This window comes from Tetrao urogallus, assembly GCF_951394365.1.
Source record: "Tetrao urogallus genome assembly, chromosome: 3".
Taxonomy (NCBI): domain Eukaryota; kingdom Metazoa; phylum Chordata; class Aves; order Galliformes; family Phasianidae; genus Tetrao; species Tetrao urogallus.
The window spans coordinates 7842088-7864150 of NC_136815.1; the positions used below are offsets into that span (position 1 = coordinate 7842088).

At 43.5% G+C, this 22063-nt stretch overlaps 2 protein-coding genes across 2 annotated transcripts in view; one reads left to right on the forward strand and one right to left on the reverse strand.

Annotated features, from left to right (window-relative positions):
• Nucleotides 1-4580: 4580 nt before the first annotated feature.
• TMEM71 (transmembrane protein 71) overlaps nt 4581-22063 on the forward strand; it is a gene marked incomplete at both ends in the record, with an annotated part of 58431 nt that continues 40948 nt past the window's right edge. The window contains 11 exon segments of the mRNA XM_079533439.1: nt 4581-4658; nt 4660-4701; nt 4705-4725; nt 5965-6022; nt 6740-6778; nt 6868-6952; nt 8246-8415; nt 8934-9113; nt 9646-9721; nt 10191-10240; nt 10421-10492. Of these exon segments, the coding sequence (XP_079389565.1) occupies nt 4581-4658; nt 4660-4701; nt 4705-4725; nt 5965-6022; nt 6740-6778; nt 6868-6952; nt 8246-8415; nt 8934-9113; nt 9646-9721; nt 10191-10240; nt 10421-10492 (871 nt within the window).
• Nucleotides 17046-22063, reverse strand: part of LOC306944635 (ATPase family AAA domain-containing protein 2-like) — a gene marked incomplete at both ends in the record, with an annotated part of 32321 nt that continues 27303 nt past the window's right edge. The window contains 6 exon segments of the mRNA XM_079533213.1: nt 17046-17084; nt 18764-18892; nt 19298-19428; nt 20109-20510; nt 21665-21814; nt 21909-22031. Of these exon segments, the coding sequence (XP_079389339.1) occupies nt 17046-17084; nt 18764-18892; nt 19298-19428; nt 20109-20510; nt 21665-21814; nt 21909-22031 (974 nt within the window).

The window sequence follows — 22063 nt, forward strand, 5'->3', positions numbered from 1 at the left end:
CAGTATATCATGATCGTCTATGGTATATGAAGTCTGCATGTGCCTTTTCCTCTCCCTAGCAGTTGAGTTAGTCCAGGAAAGCACCTTCAGTTCAGCTGGAAATGTGACAAGTATGACATAGGAACAACTGGAAAAACTGCTCCAGAAAAAGTTCCAGAAAAGCCTGCAGACTTTCTGTACAAACTTCACAATTTTGGATTTTGCTTAAATACTGGCATATAGACAGAAAGAGATTCAGTCACTGCCAGTCTGCAGTAGTTATTTACATACAAAATGAGAGATGGCTCCTAAGGATGCTGCATAAAACAGCATGCAAGGCAGACATTTTAAAGAACATCATTAGAGTATTACTTCCAATTGATATCTGTCTTCATTTACACACTCAACGGTATAATTTGCTATGGAAATGACCATGGCATCAATACTATCTGTAGTTTTCCATGACTCAGGCACCATTAACTTTCTCAACTATACCTTTTCAGTATATATTATCTTTTAGCATTATATAATATCTAGAAGCCTTCACTGCACAGCAATACTAGACCTTCCACTATTGTTTCGTGAAGATCACATCAAAACCGTCACAGAAATCAGCCATGGTCTCAGGTACGCTGATAAGCAGTACATCACTTCCAGAGAAGCACTGATTTGAATTAGGGGATTTGTAAAGAATCAAGGCATCACCCTAGCAAAATTTCAGATCTGTCTAGATAGAGCACCTGGCTAGTACACTAAAGATGTGTATCTAGGTCACCTGCTCAACTTTCGAGTACCGCTGTGCGTGTGGGCTGCCCAGCTTTACCTGAGCTGACATGGAATATAGGCAACTGAGTCTTCACCGTGTCTGGTGGTTTCTTCCTAGGTTGACCACATTGTCCTTGGGTTTGTATGTGCCCTTTGTACTCTGCAGAGCTGACAGTGATCCATCTCCTCATAGTGTCCTTCTTGGCTTATTCATTGTCCCTTCCATTTCTGTTTGCATGTCCTGAGGTGATGGATGTAGATGTGCTCTGGGAGCTTGATGATCAGCTGGTCGACATGCTGTCAGCATATGTCATTCATATAGTGCCTCCCCTGCCACCCCAAACTCCATTCCCACTCAATCCCAGTTCATACCAGCAGTCAGTGCATCAGTGTTTCTACTGCAATTCTTGATAGAAGATGCAGCTAAAGATTTTTGGCCAACAGTTCTGTCTGTTTTGACCACCTGCAGATATTCCTCAAGTCCCAGTTTGTGACCTTTTATAATTAATCTAAACAATCCCAGTTCCCTCAGCTGCTCCTCATAAGACTTGTGCTCCAGACCCTTCACAGCTTTGTTGCCCTTCTCTGGACATGCTCCAGGGCCTCGATGTCTTTCCTGTAGAGAAGGGCCCAAAATGGAACACAGTTCTCAAGGTCTGACCTCTCAAGTGGTGAGTACAGAAGGTATGCAGGGTGTGAATACAGCAAGTGGAGTCAGACCGTGAGTCAGAGGTCCTGTGCGTTTGTGAAGCAGCAACTGGAGAGACGATAGACAGAAGAGAGAAAAACAAAGCAGCAGCCATTGGGATGGGACCGCAGAGTCACACAGTAAGTGACGACTGGTGAAGATCAAGCTGGACCGGCTGGTATAGAAAGCCTAGGGGAAGAGCAGAAATACATGTGGGGCTCACTGCTGTAATTTCTCATTTCCTTCCGTCGGTTGAACTTGCAATTTATGCAACTGACCTAAAACTACTGCACAGCAAGACTGCTAGTGTATTAGTTTCTTATAATTTAAACTCATAAGGCTGAGGTGGAGCCTGGGTTGGGCTAGGAAGTTTGAGGAACAACAGGGAAGGCTGTAGAAAACATGCATGGAAATAGGGTTGCACTACATTTTCTCACTGGCATTATCCTACTAAATTAAAAGAAGTTATACAAAGAAGGAATATGCCCTATGGTTAAAGTTCTGAACAAAAAGACCTTAAAATACTCATTTTAGATTGGCTATCATGCAGAAATTTTTTTGTAATATTGTCTAGTTCCTATTTCATCTGCTTTTCTGTGAGGTGAGAATTTTCCGTTCATTTGTTATCAGTGGAATTGTTTTTCCTTCTCCAAGGAGAAAACTGTCATCAAACTAAAGGCTCATGTTTTATTTTTGTCAGTGATGCAAGCAGACTCCAAGAGAGATGTAGCATATTGTACCTGTTTTTCTGGAGAAAGTTTTGCTCCCACAGCTGTATGATTCTTAGATGTCAATTAGTTAGTTTAAATTATTTTTGTATATGTAGTAGTTCTGTAGAACTGCTCAATCATTTTGATTGACAGGACTCAGAAGTTTTCTCTGTTCAAATGAATTGATCTTAACTCTGCATGATATATATTAGCAATAATGTTTTGACCACGGAACATAAACAACTGTGTACTCTTGACAAAGACTTCTTTTGAATAATATCTTGTTATCTTTAATATCTTTTGCAAAATATCTTGCTGCTGTGTGTGGATTTTGTGGTAGCTGTCTTGCATTCCTAAATGGAAGCCTGTCAGGCTCCCAGACCAGCTCACTGGCTGTTTTGCCGAATACACAGGGTGACTTGGTTATAGCACTTCAAAGTTTTCTGAGTAAGGCAGAAAAGTGAAGCTGAAACAAAATTCTGCACCACTTTTCTTTATAAGAAAAAGGTCTTTCTTCTCAGCATTGTATTTGAAACAAATGTTTATCCGTTATTTATAGTCAGTGTGCTAGTATATCGCAACAGTCTGCAGGAACGTTCGTTCCCTGGGCTAATCTTAATCTTCAGTTTACTCTTTCAACTGAATGCTTCTGATGTGAGGCTTCTTGACAGGAAGCATGACCTCATTCTGCCTCTGTGCTTCTGATTGCATGGGCTGTTTTCAAAAGGAAACAAGGGACTTCACAGCCCTGCCCTTCCAAAAACTCAGTGCAGTTCTGCGCCAGGAAGCTGCAGAAAGAGCACCCTACACACACGTCTCAAAGGCTCTGGTGTTGATGAGAAACTTTTTGGCATACATTTTTTCATTGTGAAATGGATTTTCCAGGTTTGGAAGATTTTACATATATTTATCTCTTAGTTGAGAAATGATTAACCTTTGAATTATTGATATTCTGCTCTTCAGGAAGGTTTGCATTTTTTCTGGATGTTGTTATCGTTATTACCTGCAGGGAGAAAAGATATGAAAACTCTTCAGTAATGACTGATATGTGTGAATAAATAAAAATATTTTTGTAGACACTTTTATTTGGTAGACACTATAGAATAAATCTGGTTGCCTGAGGTTCAACTATTGTAATAGTTAGACCTGTATTTTATTACTAATGTAAATATTTACGATTTTTACATGCACAAGTTACTGTTAGCTGTCAATTGAGGTTGTCATTGTGTTAAGGATTAACTTAATTTGGGGAGGGAAAGTTCCGGTTTGCACAATGACTTTTTGTTATGACACAGGTTTCCAGGTGTTCTGATATGAAGGAGAGGCTGCGTTAAACTTTGAATTGAATTCTTGTCGTAAAACAGTGCCATGTTCATCTTAAATTCAATTTTATTGAGATTTCTGAGAGTGGTTGGACTTCTCTCATGCCATAGTTAGAATTCTGTATTGGTGCTCATTTTGTGGTTTACATATACATCCGATTAAATGTACAGTGGTGGTTCAGAAGCTTTGTTTTGGCTTCCTTATTATTGTTACTATTGCTACTCACACTATTAATAGCTGGCAAATGGAGCTGAATCTTAAATGCAACAGGAACACTGTGCAGCATTGTCTGCAACATGATGTTTATAAGTCTTCTCCAGCACTGAATTAAGACTTCCAAGAACCCTCTTCATTAATACATACGCCAAGAATTGTCGTTAGAGAGTTTGGAGGAGCAATCTGTTGGACTGCCTGTTACATGCCTGTTTATAGAAGCCTGGCCTTACCATTACTTAAAATAGCTTAAAAGCAAATTACAACAGCTCAGAAACTTCTTAGAAAGAGAGAAATTCATCATCTCTCCAATAATATATATGTAGAGATCTCACTTCCCATTTTAACATATGTACATACTCTGTTTTATCTGAAGTATTACTTCAGATAAACAAGAGCCCTGTGGAGACAGACCTGACGTACCTCACGACTTCATGAGGCACTTGTACTAGCAGCAGATGGATGTAGTTTGTTCTGGCACTTTGTTCAATACTTTTTAATGACAGCACTGTCCATATGTAAGCCACTATTCTGAAGAGTTGGTCTTTGTTAGTGGTTGCTGCTTTGCAATAACATAACCAGAGGAGTAAAGTGCAATACAGTGATGACACAAGTTTCAATAGCTAGAAAGAAGTTTAACTCTCAGATTGTTAAAAAGCTGAAATAGATTTGATTGATGCAGAGGTATTCCTTCCCACTCCTTTTCAAACAAATTTGCGCTAGAGCCAATCACTTTTGTCTAACCTATAACATTCAGTGGTGTATTGTAACTAATACTGTGTTATATATTCATGTTAATACTTGACACTTCCTGATTTTAAAACGTTGCAAAATCAATCATAACTCCCTCTTTTTTTAAACTCTTTTACAGGCAATCCACACTGCCTATTGTTCCCAAGTGTATGAACCAGTCCTTTTCAAGATGTATGGAATGTCACATGTTACAGCAACACCACGAGGAAGTAAATTTGTGCACATTTGTCTGTCTGGGCTTTTGATAAAAACACTTTGGTGTGGAAGGATTGAGGGTGGCTGACAAAACTTGGGATTAGATCTGCTAACCTAACCACCTGTTGAGTTTTTCCTGCATTCTCATTTAGTGTTCAGATAAACCTCTTTTTTTTGAGTGTAATACTTTGCATAATTGAAAGTCATGATTGTATGCATGATTTTGCCTACAGTAAGAAAAAATCTTTCAGGAGCTAATTGCGTATGAAACATAGGTCTACAACATGTCAGTCAGGGAAACACGCAATGCCTATCTTTTGGGCAGTTTGTTGTGTGACATTCTGGCTGATGCTGCTTGACATCATGTACCTCCACTCCAGATTGTTTTTGCCTGGAGAAAAATATAGAGCGTGTTGGTTTTTTTTCCCACTAGAAAGTGAAATATGTACTTTTGGAATGTTAGAGAAACAGTATGCATGGGAATAGCATACTGGGACTACCAAAGGGGGAATGCTGACCTTTATGCATTTTCTTTGCCTCAGCTCGTACTTCAACATTAAAAAAAAATCCTGTCATTCATCTATCGTCTCTCACAGGGGAATGACAGGCATTTACTAATAGCATGATGCTCTAAAGATACCAGAGAGATAAGGAAAGATTGTACCATCTATAATTTTATGTAGCAACAGATATAAATCTGTTATAAATATATATAGATATATCCCTCTGCTTAGCTATTGCTCATATTTTGTAAGATTGACTCTGACAGCTGCTGAACATCTGGCAGCATTTTGCAAACTTGAGCTGTGGTAATCCAGACAAATCCTATTTATTTCCTTAGTTTCCTGCCACAAAGTTAGTGTCAATTTTTGTCACTGTCTCTATCCCTATGCCTACTGTGGCATGTCAGCAAATTTTGTCTGAAAAAATGACAAAATGAAATACCTTAATGATAATGGTGGTCCTTCCATTCCTCTCTGTAGCTATAACAAGTATGTGCACTATTTTCAGCATGAACCAGACTTCTGGGCAAACACCATTAAAATTACTGTAGCTATTGCTTTTGTACCAATAATTATATACCCCAAGGTAATAACCTGCACGGATATTTGACTATAGGCAGCTCTGATTCTGTGCTGTCCTGATTGAGGTGATGCTAAACAGTCCTGCCAGAGTCAGTGTGTCTTTCCTCCATCCTTTTATTTTTCTCTTCCTATGTTTTTGTTTAGCTTATTCATGGTCTTTTGATTTCCACAAGGTGCCTGTCAATGAAGACCTGTCAACTGGGGAAGTTGTCAGTGAATATGATAATGACTCTTTCTTATTTGGCCTCTGTAGGTTCAACAGTGCTTGATGGAGAACACAAGCACAGCCTCTCAGAACATATTTATCAGAGGTATTGATGAAAATTATACTTGTTTAATATTACTTTTATTTCAGTTGAGGTTTTATAGAGTTTCTAGAGATGAAACTAGTTTATGAAGTACTTCCATGGAGAGTTAAAAGCACTAGCTTTGCAATTATGAGGTTTTGGAATATCTCTCTTCCACGTTCCCTCCCCCTTACTGAAATCATGAAACCCTTTCATGAGATGTTGTATGGGATTCTGAAACCTGCTACTGAAACCCAATTTCAAACACTGTATCAATCCACAGTCTTCCTAGTTTTTTGTGAATATCACTGAACTCAAAGCTGTTGAGAAGAAAGAAGACATCAGAAGTGATTACTTGATTGTAACAGTAGCTCCAGAGCAAAATACTGGAATACTTGTGAGGACACCATGCTGGGGTAGGTGTGGCAGATCTCCTCAGTGAAAAGCACTGCCGCAGAAATGCACCATGCACTTCTCAAGCCAAGCTGCCATAGTGCATTCATGAAAATGCTGCACCTGTTGTGAAACCCTCCTGTAGTCTGATGCTCTGGAAAGTGTGATGCAGACACACTGTGGTTGGCTGAATACCTCCTAGGCATTATCTGCATATTTTAAATCCATGTCACTGCCAGCTCCCGTTAACTGAGTCAATGACATATGTACATTTATTATCATGAAATCATGGTCTTGTACTGTCTAGACATTCTCTGAATCAGAGCTTTTTCCTTCTCTCCTCCTCAGTTATGCTTGCACGTTTCTCGATGATGGCACTGCCCACAGGTGCTGCTCCACAAGCCCTTCGAGAGGCTCCCTCTTCACACGTCGCCGCAGCCCTCGGCTGCTTTCCAGTGGTTATTACATTTTGACAGAAGACAGCTTTCTGTCTGATGAAGATGGCAACATAACACTGTCACCATCCCAGACAAGCGTTACCTATAAAGAGAACTCAGTTCGGTAAGCAAACTACATGCAGATTTTACTCCATGCTGGTGATAGGCTCAATATCTCTGGACTTATCGGAAGATACTTTCATGGCTGCCTGCATTTAGCTTGGCTTAAGATAATTTCTTATTTGGCTTAAGATAATTTCTTATTTTTTCTTTATTTGTGTATATCATAAAAACATATAATGACATAGGTTGGAAGAGACCTTATAGATAACTTGCTTTTAACCTCCTGCCATGGGCAGGGTTCCCACCCACCAGACCAGGCTGCCCAAGGCCCCATTCAACCTGGCACTGAAACACCTCCAGCAATGGGGCATACAGAACTTTTTTTGGGCAACCTGTTCCAATGCCTCACCACTCTCTGAGTAAATAATTTCTTCCTACCATCTATCTAGATGTCCCCTCTTTTAGTTTAAAGCCATTTCCCCTTGTCCTATCACTATCAGATCATGTGAAAAATAGGTCCCCCTCCTGCTTGTAAGTTCCCTTCAAATACTGGAAGGTTGCAATGAGATCTCCCGAGAGCCTTCTCTTCTCCAAGCTAAACATGCTCATCTCCCTCAACCTTTCTTTATAGAAGAGGTGCTCGAGCCCTCTGATCATCTTTGTGGCTTTCTTCTGGTCCCATCCCAACAGTTCCACATTCTTCCTGTGTTCAGGGAGTTGTCTCTTCGTAAGAATATCTAAACTGATTTAATTTTTAATTAAAATCTCTTGATTTGCAGTCATACTAACCCAAAACTGTACAGTACACAGTTGCTATAACTAGAGTTGAAAATGAGAGCTACAACTCATTTTGCCAATGGGATGTTATCAAGATAAGGAATAAAAATATAAGTGTTAAAAGAAAAGTCTGGACCTGCCATTCTTTGTTGGGGAAAACTTTCTCCTTGATTCAGAAAAAGCATTGGTTTAGGATGGGATATAAGATATTGTTCAAAAAAGTACAAGAACAGTGGATCCAGGCTATATCACTTTAGTATATGGTAGGGTGAAAATTGTGGGGAGCGTAAGACCCAATACTCAGAGCAGTATTAAAGTCTGTCAAATGAGGTATCATTTGGTACCACAATATGAAGCATGACAATATCCTGATGCATTACTGTGCTGTTATTACATCCCCTGACCTTACTGCAGTGTGCAGCAGTGAACCGTAGTGGTATAGCCAGGTCCACAGCAGAGCTGGGAACAGTATCGAGAATCTGGTTCTTCCATTTCAGTTCTACAAGCTTTTGAGCTCTGCTCCTGCTTGTTAATAAGAAGTAAGTCTATCCCTTGGCAATGAGCCTTTTCTTTCTAGGATATTCCGTCGCAGGAAGAAAATGCGAGGCTCTCTTGCCAGCTTGTTCAGTTTCAGTGCCTCCAGCCAGTGGCTCAGCAGCACCATTCTCAACACTATGGATTCCTCCCATGTAGACGATCCTTGGCCTGACAAATGCAGTGAACTACAGCCCAGTCAGACTGATACTGGTAAGCTCTGACCATGTACAAAGTAATCTAGCCACATTACAATCTGTATTTAGCAGGAAGTTATATCTCCTCTACTTTTTATTTGGATTGTCTGCCAAAATGTGCAGGTAAAGGATACATGAGCAATCGAATTATGGTGAACTGAGCTCCTGGCATTAAAATTCAGAGACTGTGATTCCATAAGGACTTTTGTGGCAAAAGGGCATTTATAGACTGAGTTTGAACACAAAGACATCACCAGTGACATTTGCCCTGCAGTCATTAATATCTGGCTAAGGCTGCTTTCACCTGGTTATTTTAATATCATTGTGTTATGCTCTATGTAGTTCTGTCTTTGCTCTGCTTACTCTCTCCTGCATACATTGAATTTGCCGTTCCTGCCCCTAACAATTTGAAAACCTTCCTACAATTGTTGCTGTTTTGGTTTGGTTTTGTTTGTTTGTTTCATAAAATCTATTACCACAAATTCTCAAAGCTCATCCTTTGTGAAGTCTCATTTATATATCCACTTTTTATAGACAACTCAGACCTTTCTTGTGAATATAACATCTTAGTGCCACAAGGGCAAATTCCAGCATCAATTGGAGCCTCTCTTACCAAAGATGAGGAGTTTATTGAGCCTGGGAAATCACTGTGTGCCTCACCATCCTGCTCTCCATTTATAATAAATGGAAATAAAGATACACTGAACAAAGCAGGTATGTTAGATTCTTATCCTGATAAACTTCATTTTTAGAGTGAAGCAGAAATATTCGCATTAAAAATGCTGATGTACATCATAAAAATGCAAATGTACATTAAAAAATTAATTAAATGACTACTTAAAAATAATGAAATCTTAAGATTGGTATTTACTTGTTCATTTCTCCCTACTTCCTTTTTCTCTCCTATTTTCAGCAATAAACATAAAAAGAAAAATGCAGAGAGAAGAGGAAAATGGAGGAAAGGGCATGAGAACAGAACATGAAAAAGGCAATTATTCAGAAGTGCTTGTTTTCTGCAAGCGGTGAAGGGCACAGAGTCTCTATGGCTGTGGGGGAAAAAGACTCCTGGGAGACACCCAGAGCATGAAAATTAGGTTTCTGCTTTAAGCCAGTCTAGGTGAATCCTCATAAAAACAGAGAGAAACTGCTAGCCTCATGGGCTAAGGGTAGTCTTTACTAACACCTTCTGTCATGTATTTACTTTCTTGAAAATTCATGAGAATTGTTTTCCTTATTTTTCTTTCAGAATCCAATTCAGTGCCAAATTTTCTGGCTCAGATTGCTGCACTGATGGTGTGTTTAATCATTTCAGTATGTACAAGGTAATCCTTTTTAACTTTGTTGCTTTTTATATTAATGCTCACTGTGTTTCACCTGGTGAACAAAACACAAATTAGTCAATTTTGCAAAGAGATATATCTTATGTTATCATACTTTCACAATTGTCAATGCAGGCAAATATCTCAGCTGTATGAGTATGAACAAAAATAAGAAATATGTTGCAGATGCCTACTTTGTCAAGCATGTTTTTGACAAGAGTTGTGGAAGTCTGAGGAGAATCAGAATAGATCTGTATCTTTCCAGGTGACTAATAGGAGTGTTTCTCTCAGGCTGGCAATGTTGATATCCTTATTTCTAGGTGGTTTTCCTCAATAGCTCAAGTAACTTAAGGTTTCACACTGCTGTTCACCTAGAAGAGGTCAGTTGGTTATCTGCAAAAGCGTCCTCCTTCACCCAGTCATCTGTTTATGCATCCCCTGCTTTCCTCTAACTTTATTGTTATGTTCACAGGTATTTTCTGGGAGGATTTTCTGCCATTTTGTTGTTGATAATTTTAGTCTGTAAGTACAGACCTTCTTTACATTCAATACATCTTTTGCTGAGTGATGTCTGTGGACAAAAATATTTTCTTATATAAAAATCCATGGCTCTTATTGATCCTGATAAGATCAATATGTGGGCATATGGGGACAGAATGTAGCCTTCAATCAATTACAGGATTTTGCATTTAAACTTCACAGTTCTTGTATCCCAAGATGCTGCTCTGTCATCTTTCTTCAGTCTTGTCACATCTTTCAAAACAACTAAGTTTGGTAAGTAGCACTAATGTGATGAATAATGTAATTTAGAAATTTTATACTGAGAGAAAGGAGAGCCTCCTTCTGTTGTTTTCATGGCAAAAGACAGAAGGCATAATCTGAAATTATTGATGCAGATTTGGCTTTTTGTGTTACTGATTTGTATTCATAGAAACTTTCTATTTACTTTGAAAAACTGAGTTTTAATGATGTGCAATAAGTGTTGTAACAGTTCACAGAAAGTCACAGAATCACAGAATCACCCGGGTTGGAAGGGACCTCAAGGATCATGTAGTTCCAACCCCCCTGCCTAGCAGGGCCACCAAACATACACATTTAGATCAGGTTGCCCAGGACCCTGTCCAACCTGGCCTTGAACACGTCCAAGGACGGGGCATCCACAACCTCCCTGGGCAGCCCGTTCCAGGGCCTAACCACTCTCCTTGTAAAGAACTTCCCCCTAACATCCAACCTAAATCTTCCCTCCTTCAACTTAGATCCATTTCCCCTAGTCCTGCTATTGTCAGCCCTTTTGAAGAGTTTACTCCCCTCCTGGGTGTAGGTTCCCTTCAGGTATTGATAGGCTGCAATGAGGTCGCCCCGCAGCCTTCTCTTCTCCAGGCTGAACAAGCCCAACTCCCTCAGCCTGTCCTCATAGGGGAGGTGCTCCAGCCCCCTGATCATCTTAGTCGCCCTCCTCTGGACCCTTTCCAAAATCTCTATGTCTTTCTTGTACTGAGGGCTCCACACCTGGACACAGTACTCCAGATGGGGCCTCACAAGAGCCGAGTAGAGAGGGACAATCACCTCCCTGTCCCTGCTGACCACCCCTCTCCTGATGGAGCCCAGGATACCATTTGCCTTCCGAGCTGCCAGAGCGCACTGCTGGCTCATGTTAAGTCTCTCGTCCATCAGGACCCCCAGGTCCTTCTCTGCCGAGCTGCTCTCAAGGACCACTCCTCCCAGCCTGTACAGGTGCCTGGGGTTCTTCCGGCCCAAATGCAAAACCTTGCACTTTGCCGTGTTGAACCTCATTAGGTTCACCCGAGCCCAGCTTTCCAGCCTGTCGAGGTCCCTCTGAATGGCATCCCTTCCTTCCACCGTATCAACCACAGCACTCAGCTTGGTGTCGTCAGCAAACTTGCTGAGGGTGCACTCAATTCCCTCATCAATGTCATTAATAAAGATGTTAAAGAGCACCGGTCCCAAGACAGACCCTTGGGGGACACCACTTGTTACCGGCCTCCACCTGGACATAGAGCCATTGACCACCACCCTCTGTCTGCGGCCTTTCAACCAATTGCTTATCCATCGGGTCGTCCACCCATCAAATCCACTTCCCTCCAATTTGGAGATGAGGATGTGGTGGGGGACCATGTCAAAGGCCTTGCTCAGGTCCAGGAAAATGACATCGGTCGCCTTCCCTTCGTCCACCAATGCCGTCACTCCATCATAGAAGGCCACAAGATTAGTTAGGCATGACCTTCCTTTGGTGAAGCCGTGCTGGCTGTCTCGGATCACATGCTCATTCTTTATGTGATCGAGCATGTTGTCCAGGAGGATCTGTTCCATGATCTTCCCAGGCACGGAGGTGAGACTCACCGGCCTGTAATTCCCCAGGTCTCCCTGCTCCCCTTCTTGTATATGGGAGTGACGTGACCCTTCCTCCAGTCATCCGGGACCTCACCTGACAGCCACGACTTCTCAAATATGATGGAGAGCGGCTCAGCAACCACCTCAGCCAGCTCCTTCAGGACCCTGGGATGCACGCCATCCGGCCCCATAGACTTGTATTCATTCAGTCTAAGGAGGCACTCTCGGACTTGCTCTGCCCTTACAGTGGGAAGGGATTTACCTCCTTGGTCCCCACATAGAGGTTTGGGGATGCAGGGCTCAGGGACGTGAAAAAGACTAGAATCCTGGCCACCAGTGAAGACCGAGGTGAAGAACTCATTCAGCACCTCAGCGTTCTCTTCATCTGTTGAAGCCAGTTCTCCTTTTAAATTTACCAAAGTAGGTACGCCCGTTTTGGCCTGTCTCTTCTGGCCAATGTACCTGTAGAAGGTTTTCTTATTGTTTTTCACGTCCCTTGCCAAGTTCAGTTCTGCCTGCGCCTTGGCTTCCCTGATCCCACGTCTGCAAGTCCAGACGGCATCCCTGTACTCTTCCCAGGTGACACAGCCTTGTTTCCAGAGCTTGTACACCCCTTTCTTCGCCCTCAGTTCTCTCAGCAGGTCCTTGCTGAGCCATGCCGGTTTCCTACCTCGCCTGCCCACTTTCTTATTCAGAGGACTGGAGACCTCTTGTGCTTCCAGGAGGGCATCCTTGAAGAGCAGCCAGCTCTCCTCAACATCCTTGTCTTTGAGGGCAGCGCGCCAGGGGATCTTGGCCAGCAATCCATTGAGTAGCTTGAAGTCTGCTCTTCTAAAGTTCAGTGTCCTGATCCTGCTCTTTGCCAGGCCCACATCGCTTGAGATCACAAACTCAACCAGGGCGTGGTCGCTGGAGCCCAGGCAGCCTCCAACCTTGACGCCTTTGATGATCTCCTCAGCGTTGGTGAGCAGCAGGTCCAGCAACGCTTCACCTCTGGTCGGTCTGTCCAATACCTGAACCAGAAAGCTATCGTCAATGGATTCCAAGAGCCTTCTGGAGCTCTTGCAGCTCGCCGTGTGGTTTTCCCAGCAGATGTCCGGATGGTTGAAGTCCCCCACCAGGACAAGAGCCTGTGAGCCAGACATCTCACGCATCTGGAGCAAGAAAGCCTCGTCAACAGCCTCCCCTTGATCAGGTGGTCTGTAGTATATCCCTAACACCAGCTGACCTATATTAGTCCCATCTCTAATCCTAACCCACAGGCTCTCAACCTGTTCCTGACTGTTTCTCATAGGGAGCTCCTCACAGTTTATCCAATCTCTGACATAGAGAGCAACTCCCCCACCCCTCCTACCTCGCCTATCTCTCCTAAAGAGTCTATAGCCATCGATGGCAGTATCCCAATTGTGGGAGTCATCCCACCATGTTTCTGTGATAGCAACAAGGTCATAACTTTACGAGTGCATCACAGTTTCCAGTTCCTCCTGCTTGTTACTCAGGCTGCGTGCATTGGTATAAAGGCACTTCAGCCGGGCTATCCGTCTCGCCACCTTTATAAGGGATCTAGGATCCCCTAGAACAGCAGCATCCCCAGTATCCCCCTGCCCTACTCCTTCCCTATGCATTCTGCCGTCATTGCCCATGGAGTTTGGTACAAGCCCTCGAATGACCCGTTCAACCCCAGTAGCCCTTATTTTGTCCCCTTCCCCCTTCATTCCTAGTTTAAAGACCTGTCAATGAGTCCTGCTAATTCTTCAGCTAAGATCCTCTTACCCCTCAGGGACAGGCTGCATGCATCAGCAGCCATCATGCCAGGTGAAGTGTAAATTGCCCCATGGTCAAAAAAGCCGAAATTCTTGCGTCTGCACCAGCTCTTAAGCCATCTATTTAAGAGTTGGGTATTTTGGATCCTCCCTGTACCTTTCCTTGACACCACGGGCATAGAAGAAAAGACCACCTGCACCCCAGCACCTTCAAGTATTCGCCCCATTCCCCTGAAGTCTTTCTTGATAGACCTCAGGCTTTCCTTATCAACTTCCTCGCCGACAGCCTGAATTATTAAAAGTGGGTAATAATCTGAAGGCATAATCAACCCAGGAATTTTCTTTGAAATGTCCCTGACCCGTGCCCCAGGAAGGCAGCACACCTCTCTGCGGGTAGGTGTCTCCAGATATCAGCCTTTCATCCAATCTGCACAACTTTTTGCTATGAAATCGGACTTTGTCACATTAGCATTAAGGTTGTATTTACTTTCTGACCTCTTTATTTGGGAGGCCAAAGAAGAATTCGCGGTCAAAGCGTCCAGGTCTTCGTAACGCTGGATCGATGGCATCCAGTCGGTTGGTCGCACCAATGACAACCACCTCCCCTCTGCTGTCTAACCCATCCATGAGTGCCAGAAGCGTTGATACGATGGAGCTGATAGAAAAAATACCATTTTTATTCACCGGTTCGGTAAGTTTTGATACAATCCACATGACTTAGTGTTGCGTTCAGCTTTGGGCACCTCAATACAGAAAGGACACTGAGCTTGCTGAAACAGGTCTAAAGAAAGCCAAGTAGGCTTGTGAAGGGCTTGGAGAATATGGCCTATGAGAAGCTAGTTAAAGAAACTGGGGCCATTTAGCCTGGGGAAGAGGAGGTTGAGTGGAGACCTTATGGCTCTTCTCAAATATCCGAAAGGTGATTGCAGTGAGTGGGGTTGGTCTCTTCTCACTGGTGGCGGGTGACAGGATGAGGGGAAATGGCCTCGAGTTGCACCAGGGGAGGTTTAGGTTGGATATCTTTACTGAAAGGGTTGTAAAGCGGGGGAATAGGCTCCCTAGGGAGGTGCTGAGTCTCCATCCCTGAACGTGTTTAAAAACCATTTGAATGTGGTCAAATGTGGTCACCAGTCAACAAGGAGCGCTGACAGATGCTGGAAAGCGGCTCGGCTATCACCTCCACCAGTTCCCTCAGCACTCTCAGGTGGATCTGGTCCTTCTTCGGTGCAAGCCCGCGCCGCCCGCACGCCTCCTCCGCTCACGGCCGCGCCGCCATCTTGCGTCTCACAAACTACTGCACTTCTTTTGGGGCGGGGGGGCGGCGGCCGAGCCGGGAACTCCCAACGCCGCCCGGGCCCTCGCCTCGCCGCCGCCCGCGGCGCGCACTCGCATCCTCCCGGCGCCTCGCTGCCCCGGGGCGGCCGCGCGGGGAGGACGGGCAGCGGCGGCCGTGCCTCTGCCTCCCTCGCGGGGAGCGGGGGCGGAGCCGCCCGTCGGCGGCGGACACCCGGCGGAGGCCGGTCCGGGCCCGCGGCGGTGCCCGCTAAGTTAGCGCCCGCCTGTCAGCTTCTTCCACCCGCGGCTTTCCGCACGTGCCCGGCCCTGAGCGACGGCGGCGCGGCGCGGTCCCGAGCCGCCGTGCCGCGGGCGGGGGAAGAGACGACCCGCGCAGCCCCGTGCTCTGGCTAGAGGTGGAACTTGGACATCTTCCTCCAGCCGTCGCGGACACGTCGCTGGTAGCTGCCACCGAGATACTTTGCAACGCACCGTGATTACATAGTACGTAGGCTGCTCCGAAAGTCATGCCGCCCGCTGCTTTCCTTGGAAACGACAACAAACACAAAGAGCACAGTAACACCGGAGGACAGAGCAACTTCTCAGCTGAGAAATGCTGTTTTTCAACAGCCACACCATCAGCTATGTATTTTTGCCAGCAGTGAACGGCTGCACGCTGCGCTCACAGAGATGTGCACTACTGGAGCTCACCTGCTGTCTCTCAGCGTTTCACCAGCCACCACCTCCCTGTGCTCACATCCCATTTTGGTGTCCGTAAGCATTCAGCAAGCATCCATGCATGTCAGTGCCATTTCTTCCACATGGAGGAATTCAGTTCCACACCTTTACTTCATACAGACTTCCGCATCAGACACCATTCTATCGGATTGCCCCTCTGCTGCCATCTGCCACACGACAAAACGTAGTAACACAGCAGTGGTGGGCAGGTTCAACTGCTGTACCACCTCTGACCGTGTTGGCCAACGTTACAACAGAGGAGGCATGACTTTCGGAGCAGCCTTTCCATTTCCTCCATCACTAGTTGCAGCTTTGGCTCAGACCCTACATGTGATTGATTCCCAAAAGAGAAAAAGCAGAAAGTGGCTCGTGGGAACCGCTTACAGTAACAGGGAACAACTCATGGCCCATTGAGGCTTCTAAGTTTCTAAAACCGTAGAAGTGTGCTTTGTTACTGAGATGAACAACAGGAGATGTTTGCGCGTAGCCTGAAGATCAAGTTTGTGTGAGAGGAATGCTCCTGGTTCTTCCTTTCCAGTCGCTCCTTGTAAGGATGAAATCTTTGAGCTGCCATGCAGAGAGCTGACTGCATACGATTGTATGGTGATAAGGGAGGAGGAGAACCTGGGAAGCACAAGAGTGCATTGTATGCAGCTCAGAAACTCTTACAGAAAAGCCTGGGGATTTCTCCACTCCATCTCCATTACAAAGACATTTCCAACAAAGTCACTCAGAGAATGAGCTCAGCAAACCCCACGCACACCCCAAACAAATCCGTGATACGTATCTGAGAAAGGATGATATAGGCTTATCCATTTATCCATCCTTTTCTTTTAAGGAGAGGCACTGGGAGCATCTGGAAGACATTCACATCTACACTGTGACAAAGGCACTGACTGCAGTACTTCACAAACCACACAACACCAGGTTAAGGTGCTGTGCATTGCAGAGGACAGCTGAACGCACTCATCTCAGAAGACCGTACTCCTTCTGTCTGAGTTCGCTATTCATCACAAAATATCAACAAATACAGGGAAAGAATACAAAATAAAAACACTTAAAAAGAGTTTCTGAACATTAAAAATGTACGTTAAGATAAACTTGTTTTATCTACATAAAGTACTGAATTACACACAACAATAACGGAAGAATATCCAACGAAAACAACTTTGCAGAACAGCAATCAAGGATGTCACAGATCACATTCGTGCTAAGGCTTTAAATTCTTTCTTCATTACCTAATAAGAAAAAAAACAACAAAAATACCAGTAAGCAGAAATAAAACTGATCAACATTTTCTACTTTTCCACAAAATGAATAAAGAATTCATAATGACACCCAATTGTTAGTCACAGCTAATAAACAGTGTGCTGCCTCTCTCACAATGCCTTGTTATCCCCTTTAGCTTCAGATACATCCTCGTGCATCCAAACTGGAGATTACCACGCAGAGACTCTGTGGATCTATACCATAGAATGACAGAATGGCCAGGGTTAGAAGGGACCTCAGGGATCATGAATCTCCAACCCCCCTTGCACAGGCAGGGCCACCAACCTCCCCATTCAATACTAGACCAGGCCGCCCAGGGCCCCAACCAATCTGGCCTTGAACACCTCCAGGGACGGGGCATCCACAGCCTCTCTGGGCAGCCTGTTCCAGCACCTCACCACTCTTTTGGTAAAGGACTTACCCCTGACATCCAACCTCAATCTTTCCCCCCCTCAACTTAAAACCATTTCCCCTTGACCTGCTATTATCTACCCTTTCAAAGAGTTGACCCCTCTCCACCCCCATTTGTAGGCTCCCTTTAGGTACAGAAAGGCTGCAGTGAGGTCATCCTACAGCTTTCTCTTCTCCAGGCCGAAATACATCAACAAGTAAAAGGTAGAAAATACATTAAAAGAAAATGGCTTGCTTGAAGTATTACAAGTTAAGTAACAAAGGCTCTCAAGGCCTGAAATAAAATAAATCCCTTCTCAAGCTAAAACATATTGTTATCCTAGCTGCGAGAAGGGTGCAGCTTTTCCAAGGGTGGCTTCCCTCAATCCAAACACTGTTGACTCTCCCAGTCAGAACAGAGCATCTTTATCAGGTGTGGAAGAAGAGATAGAGATGGTTGGTGCCTAAACAAAGAGGCTTCCTCTTTCCAAGGCAGACTGAGAGGCATAAAGAATTTTATCTGTTCTCAGGCGCAAGCAACTCAAAGACAAATGGGTTGAAGGATCCTAAGTCTGAAGACTGAATAACCATCACATCCAAATTGATGCAATACTGGGAATGCCTGACTTGGACCACGGTGCCTCAGGAAGATTTCTGTTGAGTTCTGACAACTCCAAAATCCTCTCTTACAGGAAGAGATCAGAGAGCTGGACCCGTTAGCGTACAGCTGGCACAGGCAGAAATCTCCCTTTACGTCCAATTACAGATGCTCAAGCACACTGGTTAAAAGTTGAGACTTTTCTCTAGTCTCACTAGAATCTCTCCTGTTAATGTTTCATACTTTAATTGCTCTTAAGGGTGGAACGTCTACCAAATATCACCGTGTCTTCCTGCCTGCAGGGGTGAAAGAGGAAGCAGAACACTTAGAAAAGCACCCCTTCACAGCCCCCCACCCTTAAGTCAGTTCTCAAGAAAAACTACTGACAGATTAATGCTAACTGCTTGGAAAGGGCCGTGTGGGTGACTCGTCGTCTTCAAGTTCAAGCTTTTTCCTGCTGAAACCACCAGTTATGCCAAATCTAACAATGGTTTTGCAATATGGATAAGTGCCTCCCAGACTGAAATGACAAAGTCTTACTTTGGTTTTCGTCTTTGCACAGACAACAAAACAGTGAAGAGTAATGCTAAAGCAGCACGATCTCCAGAATGCACATACACTGCACACCAGTGATAGAACGTGCTATAAGACAAAAATTACCTTCAGTAATTCGGTTTTGTCATAATCGTCTCGATGTTGATAAATACACTGACAAATTTTAGCGTATAATTTTTCAAAATAGAATATATCAGCCTCCTTTGTTAGATCAGTGACCATATCCAGCAGTTGCTGAGGAAAAAAAAATGGGAAAAATACAAGTTCAGAGTAGCAAAAGATCCTTGGCTCTTTTGTTTTTGGAAGTTTAGCAGTAACGTTAATAAGTAACAGTACTAGCAGGTTGTCAGTGGGCTGCTTTAAGGTAAAAGGGCTGGTCGAATTTTAACACTGAGGTGGAAAAACTGCCTCCTAAGACAATGCTTACCAGAAGTAAAAACGGCAACCTACAGAAACCTACAGCAGCTGTAGGTGTGGGAACACATCAATCACAGTCCATGGTAGGTTGATTTGTGCTGTATATCCCTGCCGTTAACTGTGTAAATTGGCACTGGATAACAACTGCCTCAATTGATAACTGTACACAAAGCAAAAATATGTCCTGTTTCACAATTTAAACAAAGTCGAACTCAGACGTACTTTGAGCACACAGTAATCCACCAGCACTACAATAGCTGACTCTGTCATAATGTCCATCACTTTTTCAGCACTCGCGTGCCTCTGTTCGGTCTGAGAACATCTTGCACGAGTCACGGGAATTACACAAGGATCTGGAATGACACAAATTTCCTCTGTCACGTTTTCTGTTGATCTGGAACACTGTGTCCATAAGCATCCTGTACTGGGATGCAATCTCCCTCTACAAATACAGACACAGCACTGTCACAACTCCTTCACTGAGCAACGCTTGGCTTCTATTTTCTTTCCAGCTAAAGTCAGTCCTCTGCCAAAATGAGAAATTCAGAGCAAAAAGAGCACTAGAGAATACAGAAGGATAAAAGAGGGAAAAGAAACAGTCATGTTGCCATTACAACACCTCATGCTACTCCAAAAAGAATTCAAGTTAGGAAATATCTTACATTGCAAACATGAGGATGCAAGTCTTCTACCCCACACGCTACTCTGGATCCACACAGCTTCAAGTGCACTTTTTTAATCTGACACTGCTCATTATTGGAAAGTTCCTCATACAACAAAAGAATGTCAACAAATGCTGTTTTTCTTATGTTAGGTAACATTAGAAAGACAGATCTGAGGAAAAAAAGAGCAGCTACACAAAAACGTGAGCTTGGCTTACATCATTACATGGGCAACACTGCTATTGAAGAAACTGCTGATTCTCTGGAGATGTAACACAAATAACAGAATGAATTCAAAGGCTAATAATAAATAATACAATCCTCCTTAGATGGAATGTGGAACTAAATGTTCTGTTGGACATTTCACTTACCATTTGCCTCTTGCTTTTCAGAGGAGTCTGGTTTTTGGCAAACACCGCTTTCCCTTCTCAGGTCTGAGTGTCCAGGCAGCCCGACACTCTCCTTTTCACCAGCAGATGTATCCAGATCAAAAAGCCCCCCCCCCCTCTCCTTTTCTGATCCAGCTTTATTTTCATTGCTGTTTGTCTGCCGTTCCTGAAGAACAGTTTCACCTTCTTCCCAAGTAGAAGCCTGTGAGCGTTCAAATTCAGTCTGATCCATGTTAGAAATATAGCTTGCCAGGAAATCTTCTCCGTCCCTCTCATTTGGGTCATCTTTGGGAATTGTATTCTCTTTATTGAATTGAAAAGACCTTCTTCTCTTTGCAATGGGAAAAGAGGAATCGGTTCTTTTGCGTTTTCTTTTTGACACCTCTACAAAGAAACAGTAGAAAAAGCAAACCAAAAGATTACAAGAATAATTCTCTCAAAATCCATCGTCTTCATTTTACTTGACTTACAAGGAAACCAATCAAAGGAATTGAAGCACACACTCCCTACGTTCAGAAAACAGTTCAATCTTTAATAGTGAACCAACCCCGTTAAGTTTAAAAGTCAACTGCTTAATTTCATTCGCAAAATCATCATCTTCAAGATGTTACAGGCAGACAATTCTTCCCTTCAACAGGAATTATTTCTAAAAAGCAAGGTAAGACACTGTATCTTACGACATGAACAACACAGACAAACAGCCACACAGCCTTTAAAGTTGCTATCACACTGCAGTCTTTGAAAGCTAAATACGTATTAAGAGGAGTTTAATTAAAGAGACAACTGTAAGGCAACATTCAAAGGAGAAAAAAACCAGCCTGTAAAGACTTACACGCCATATGCTTTCTGGTTCTGTTAACCTTGTTACAAACAAACTTTGTGGTTTTGCCCAACAGAAAAGCCCACCGTGCTTCGTATTTACCTAAGATTGCACAAAATGTGAGTCAACTCGGTGGCAAGATTCCCACTGGCTCCTGAGACCAGGAATCTTTACAACACGTCATGTGTTCCGATGGAAAGAAGCCAAAGTCTCTTCATGCCCTACTCAAAGGAGCAGGAAGAAATAATGACTGTTCCCTTTCCATCTCTATTTTTATAGCTCCTCACTTTTTCTTCACTTTCACCCTTCAGTTGGAAATAACAGTAAAGGGGTAGCAAGTATTTTAGCATTCTGGGGACAGAAGGGAGGAGAGAAGGAAGATGCTCTTTTGCATCACTGAAAACTAGCTGAGTATTCAGAAACCATGATACCAAGAATTAGCAATTTGGGAGCCACTCGACGTCAGTTAAGTCATCAAGACCAGTGTTTTGTACCGGTAGGCCAACTTTTTATTTGAACTTTAATTCATAACCGTACTGATGGATGACCTCTCACTTTTCATGGATTTATCTCACTTTTTGAAGTAAATTCAAAAACATGAAACCACGGGCGTGACAGGTTTCTCTGATGCCTGACTCTTTATGTCACAATAACACAGGAGATAGTATCAGTGACATTGGCAAGTTCACCCAGAAAGTCTGAATAAATTGCAACTTGCCATTGGAGACAGGTGTACTGGCCTCTACAGGTGTCACTGTCATCTTTGTTTTGTCACTGCCCTCGGCATCTGTTTTCTTACATCCAGGAGCAGAGTTTTCCTTTGGCATCACTGTGTAGAAATCTGGAGCATATGTTGAAGAGCTGCAACCTTGCGACAAAGAACAGAGAGCAAAGAAGTCTGTCTTGCATTTTCAGTTACAAATAGAGACGAGACTTAAAATCCTGACCCTTAAAACACATACCTCTTCTCTTACGAGATTCTTTAATTTCTTCACAACGTTGTTCTAAATCTTCATCTATCTCTCCCTTCACAATGGAATATGCAGTGTCTTTCAAACTACAAGCTCGGTGCCTAATGAGACGATCTGAAATTTTACAGGCAGAACTTAGTCAGGCA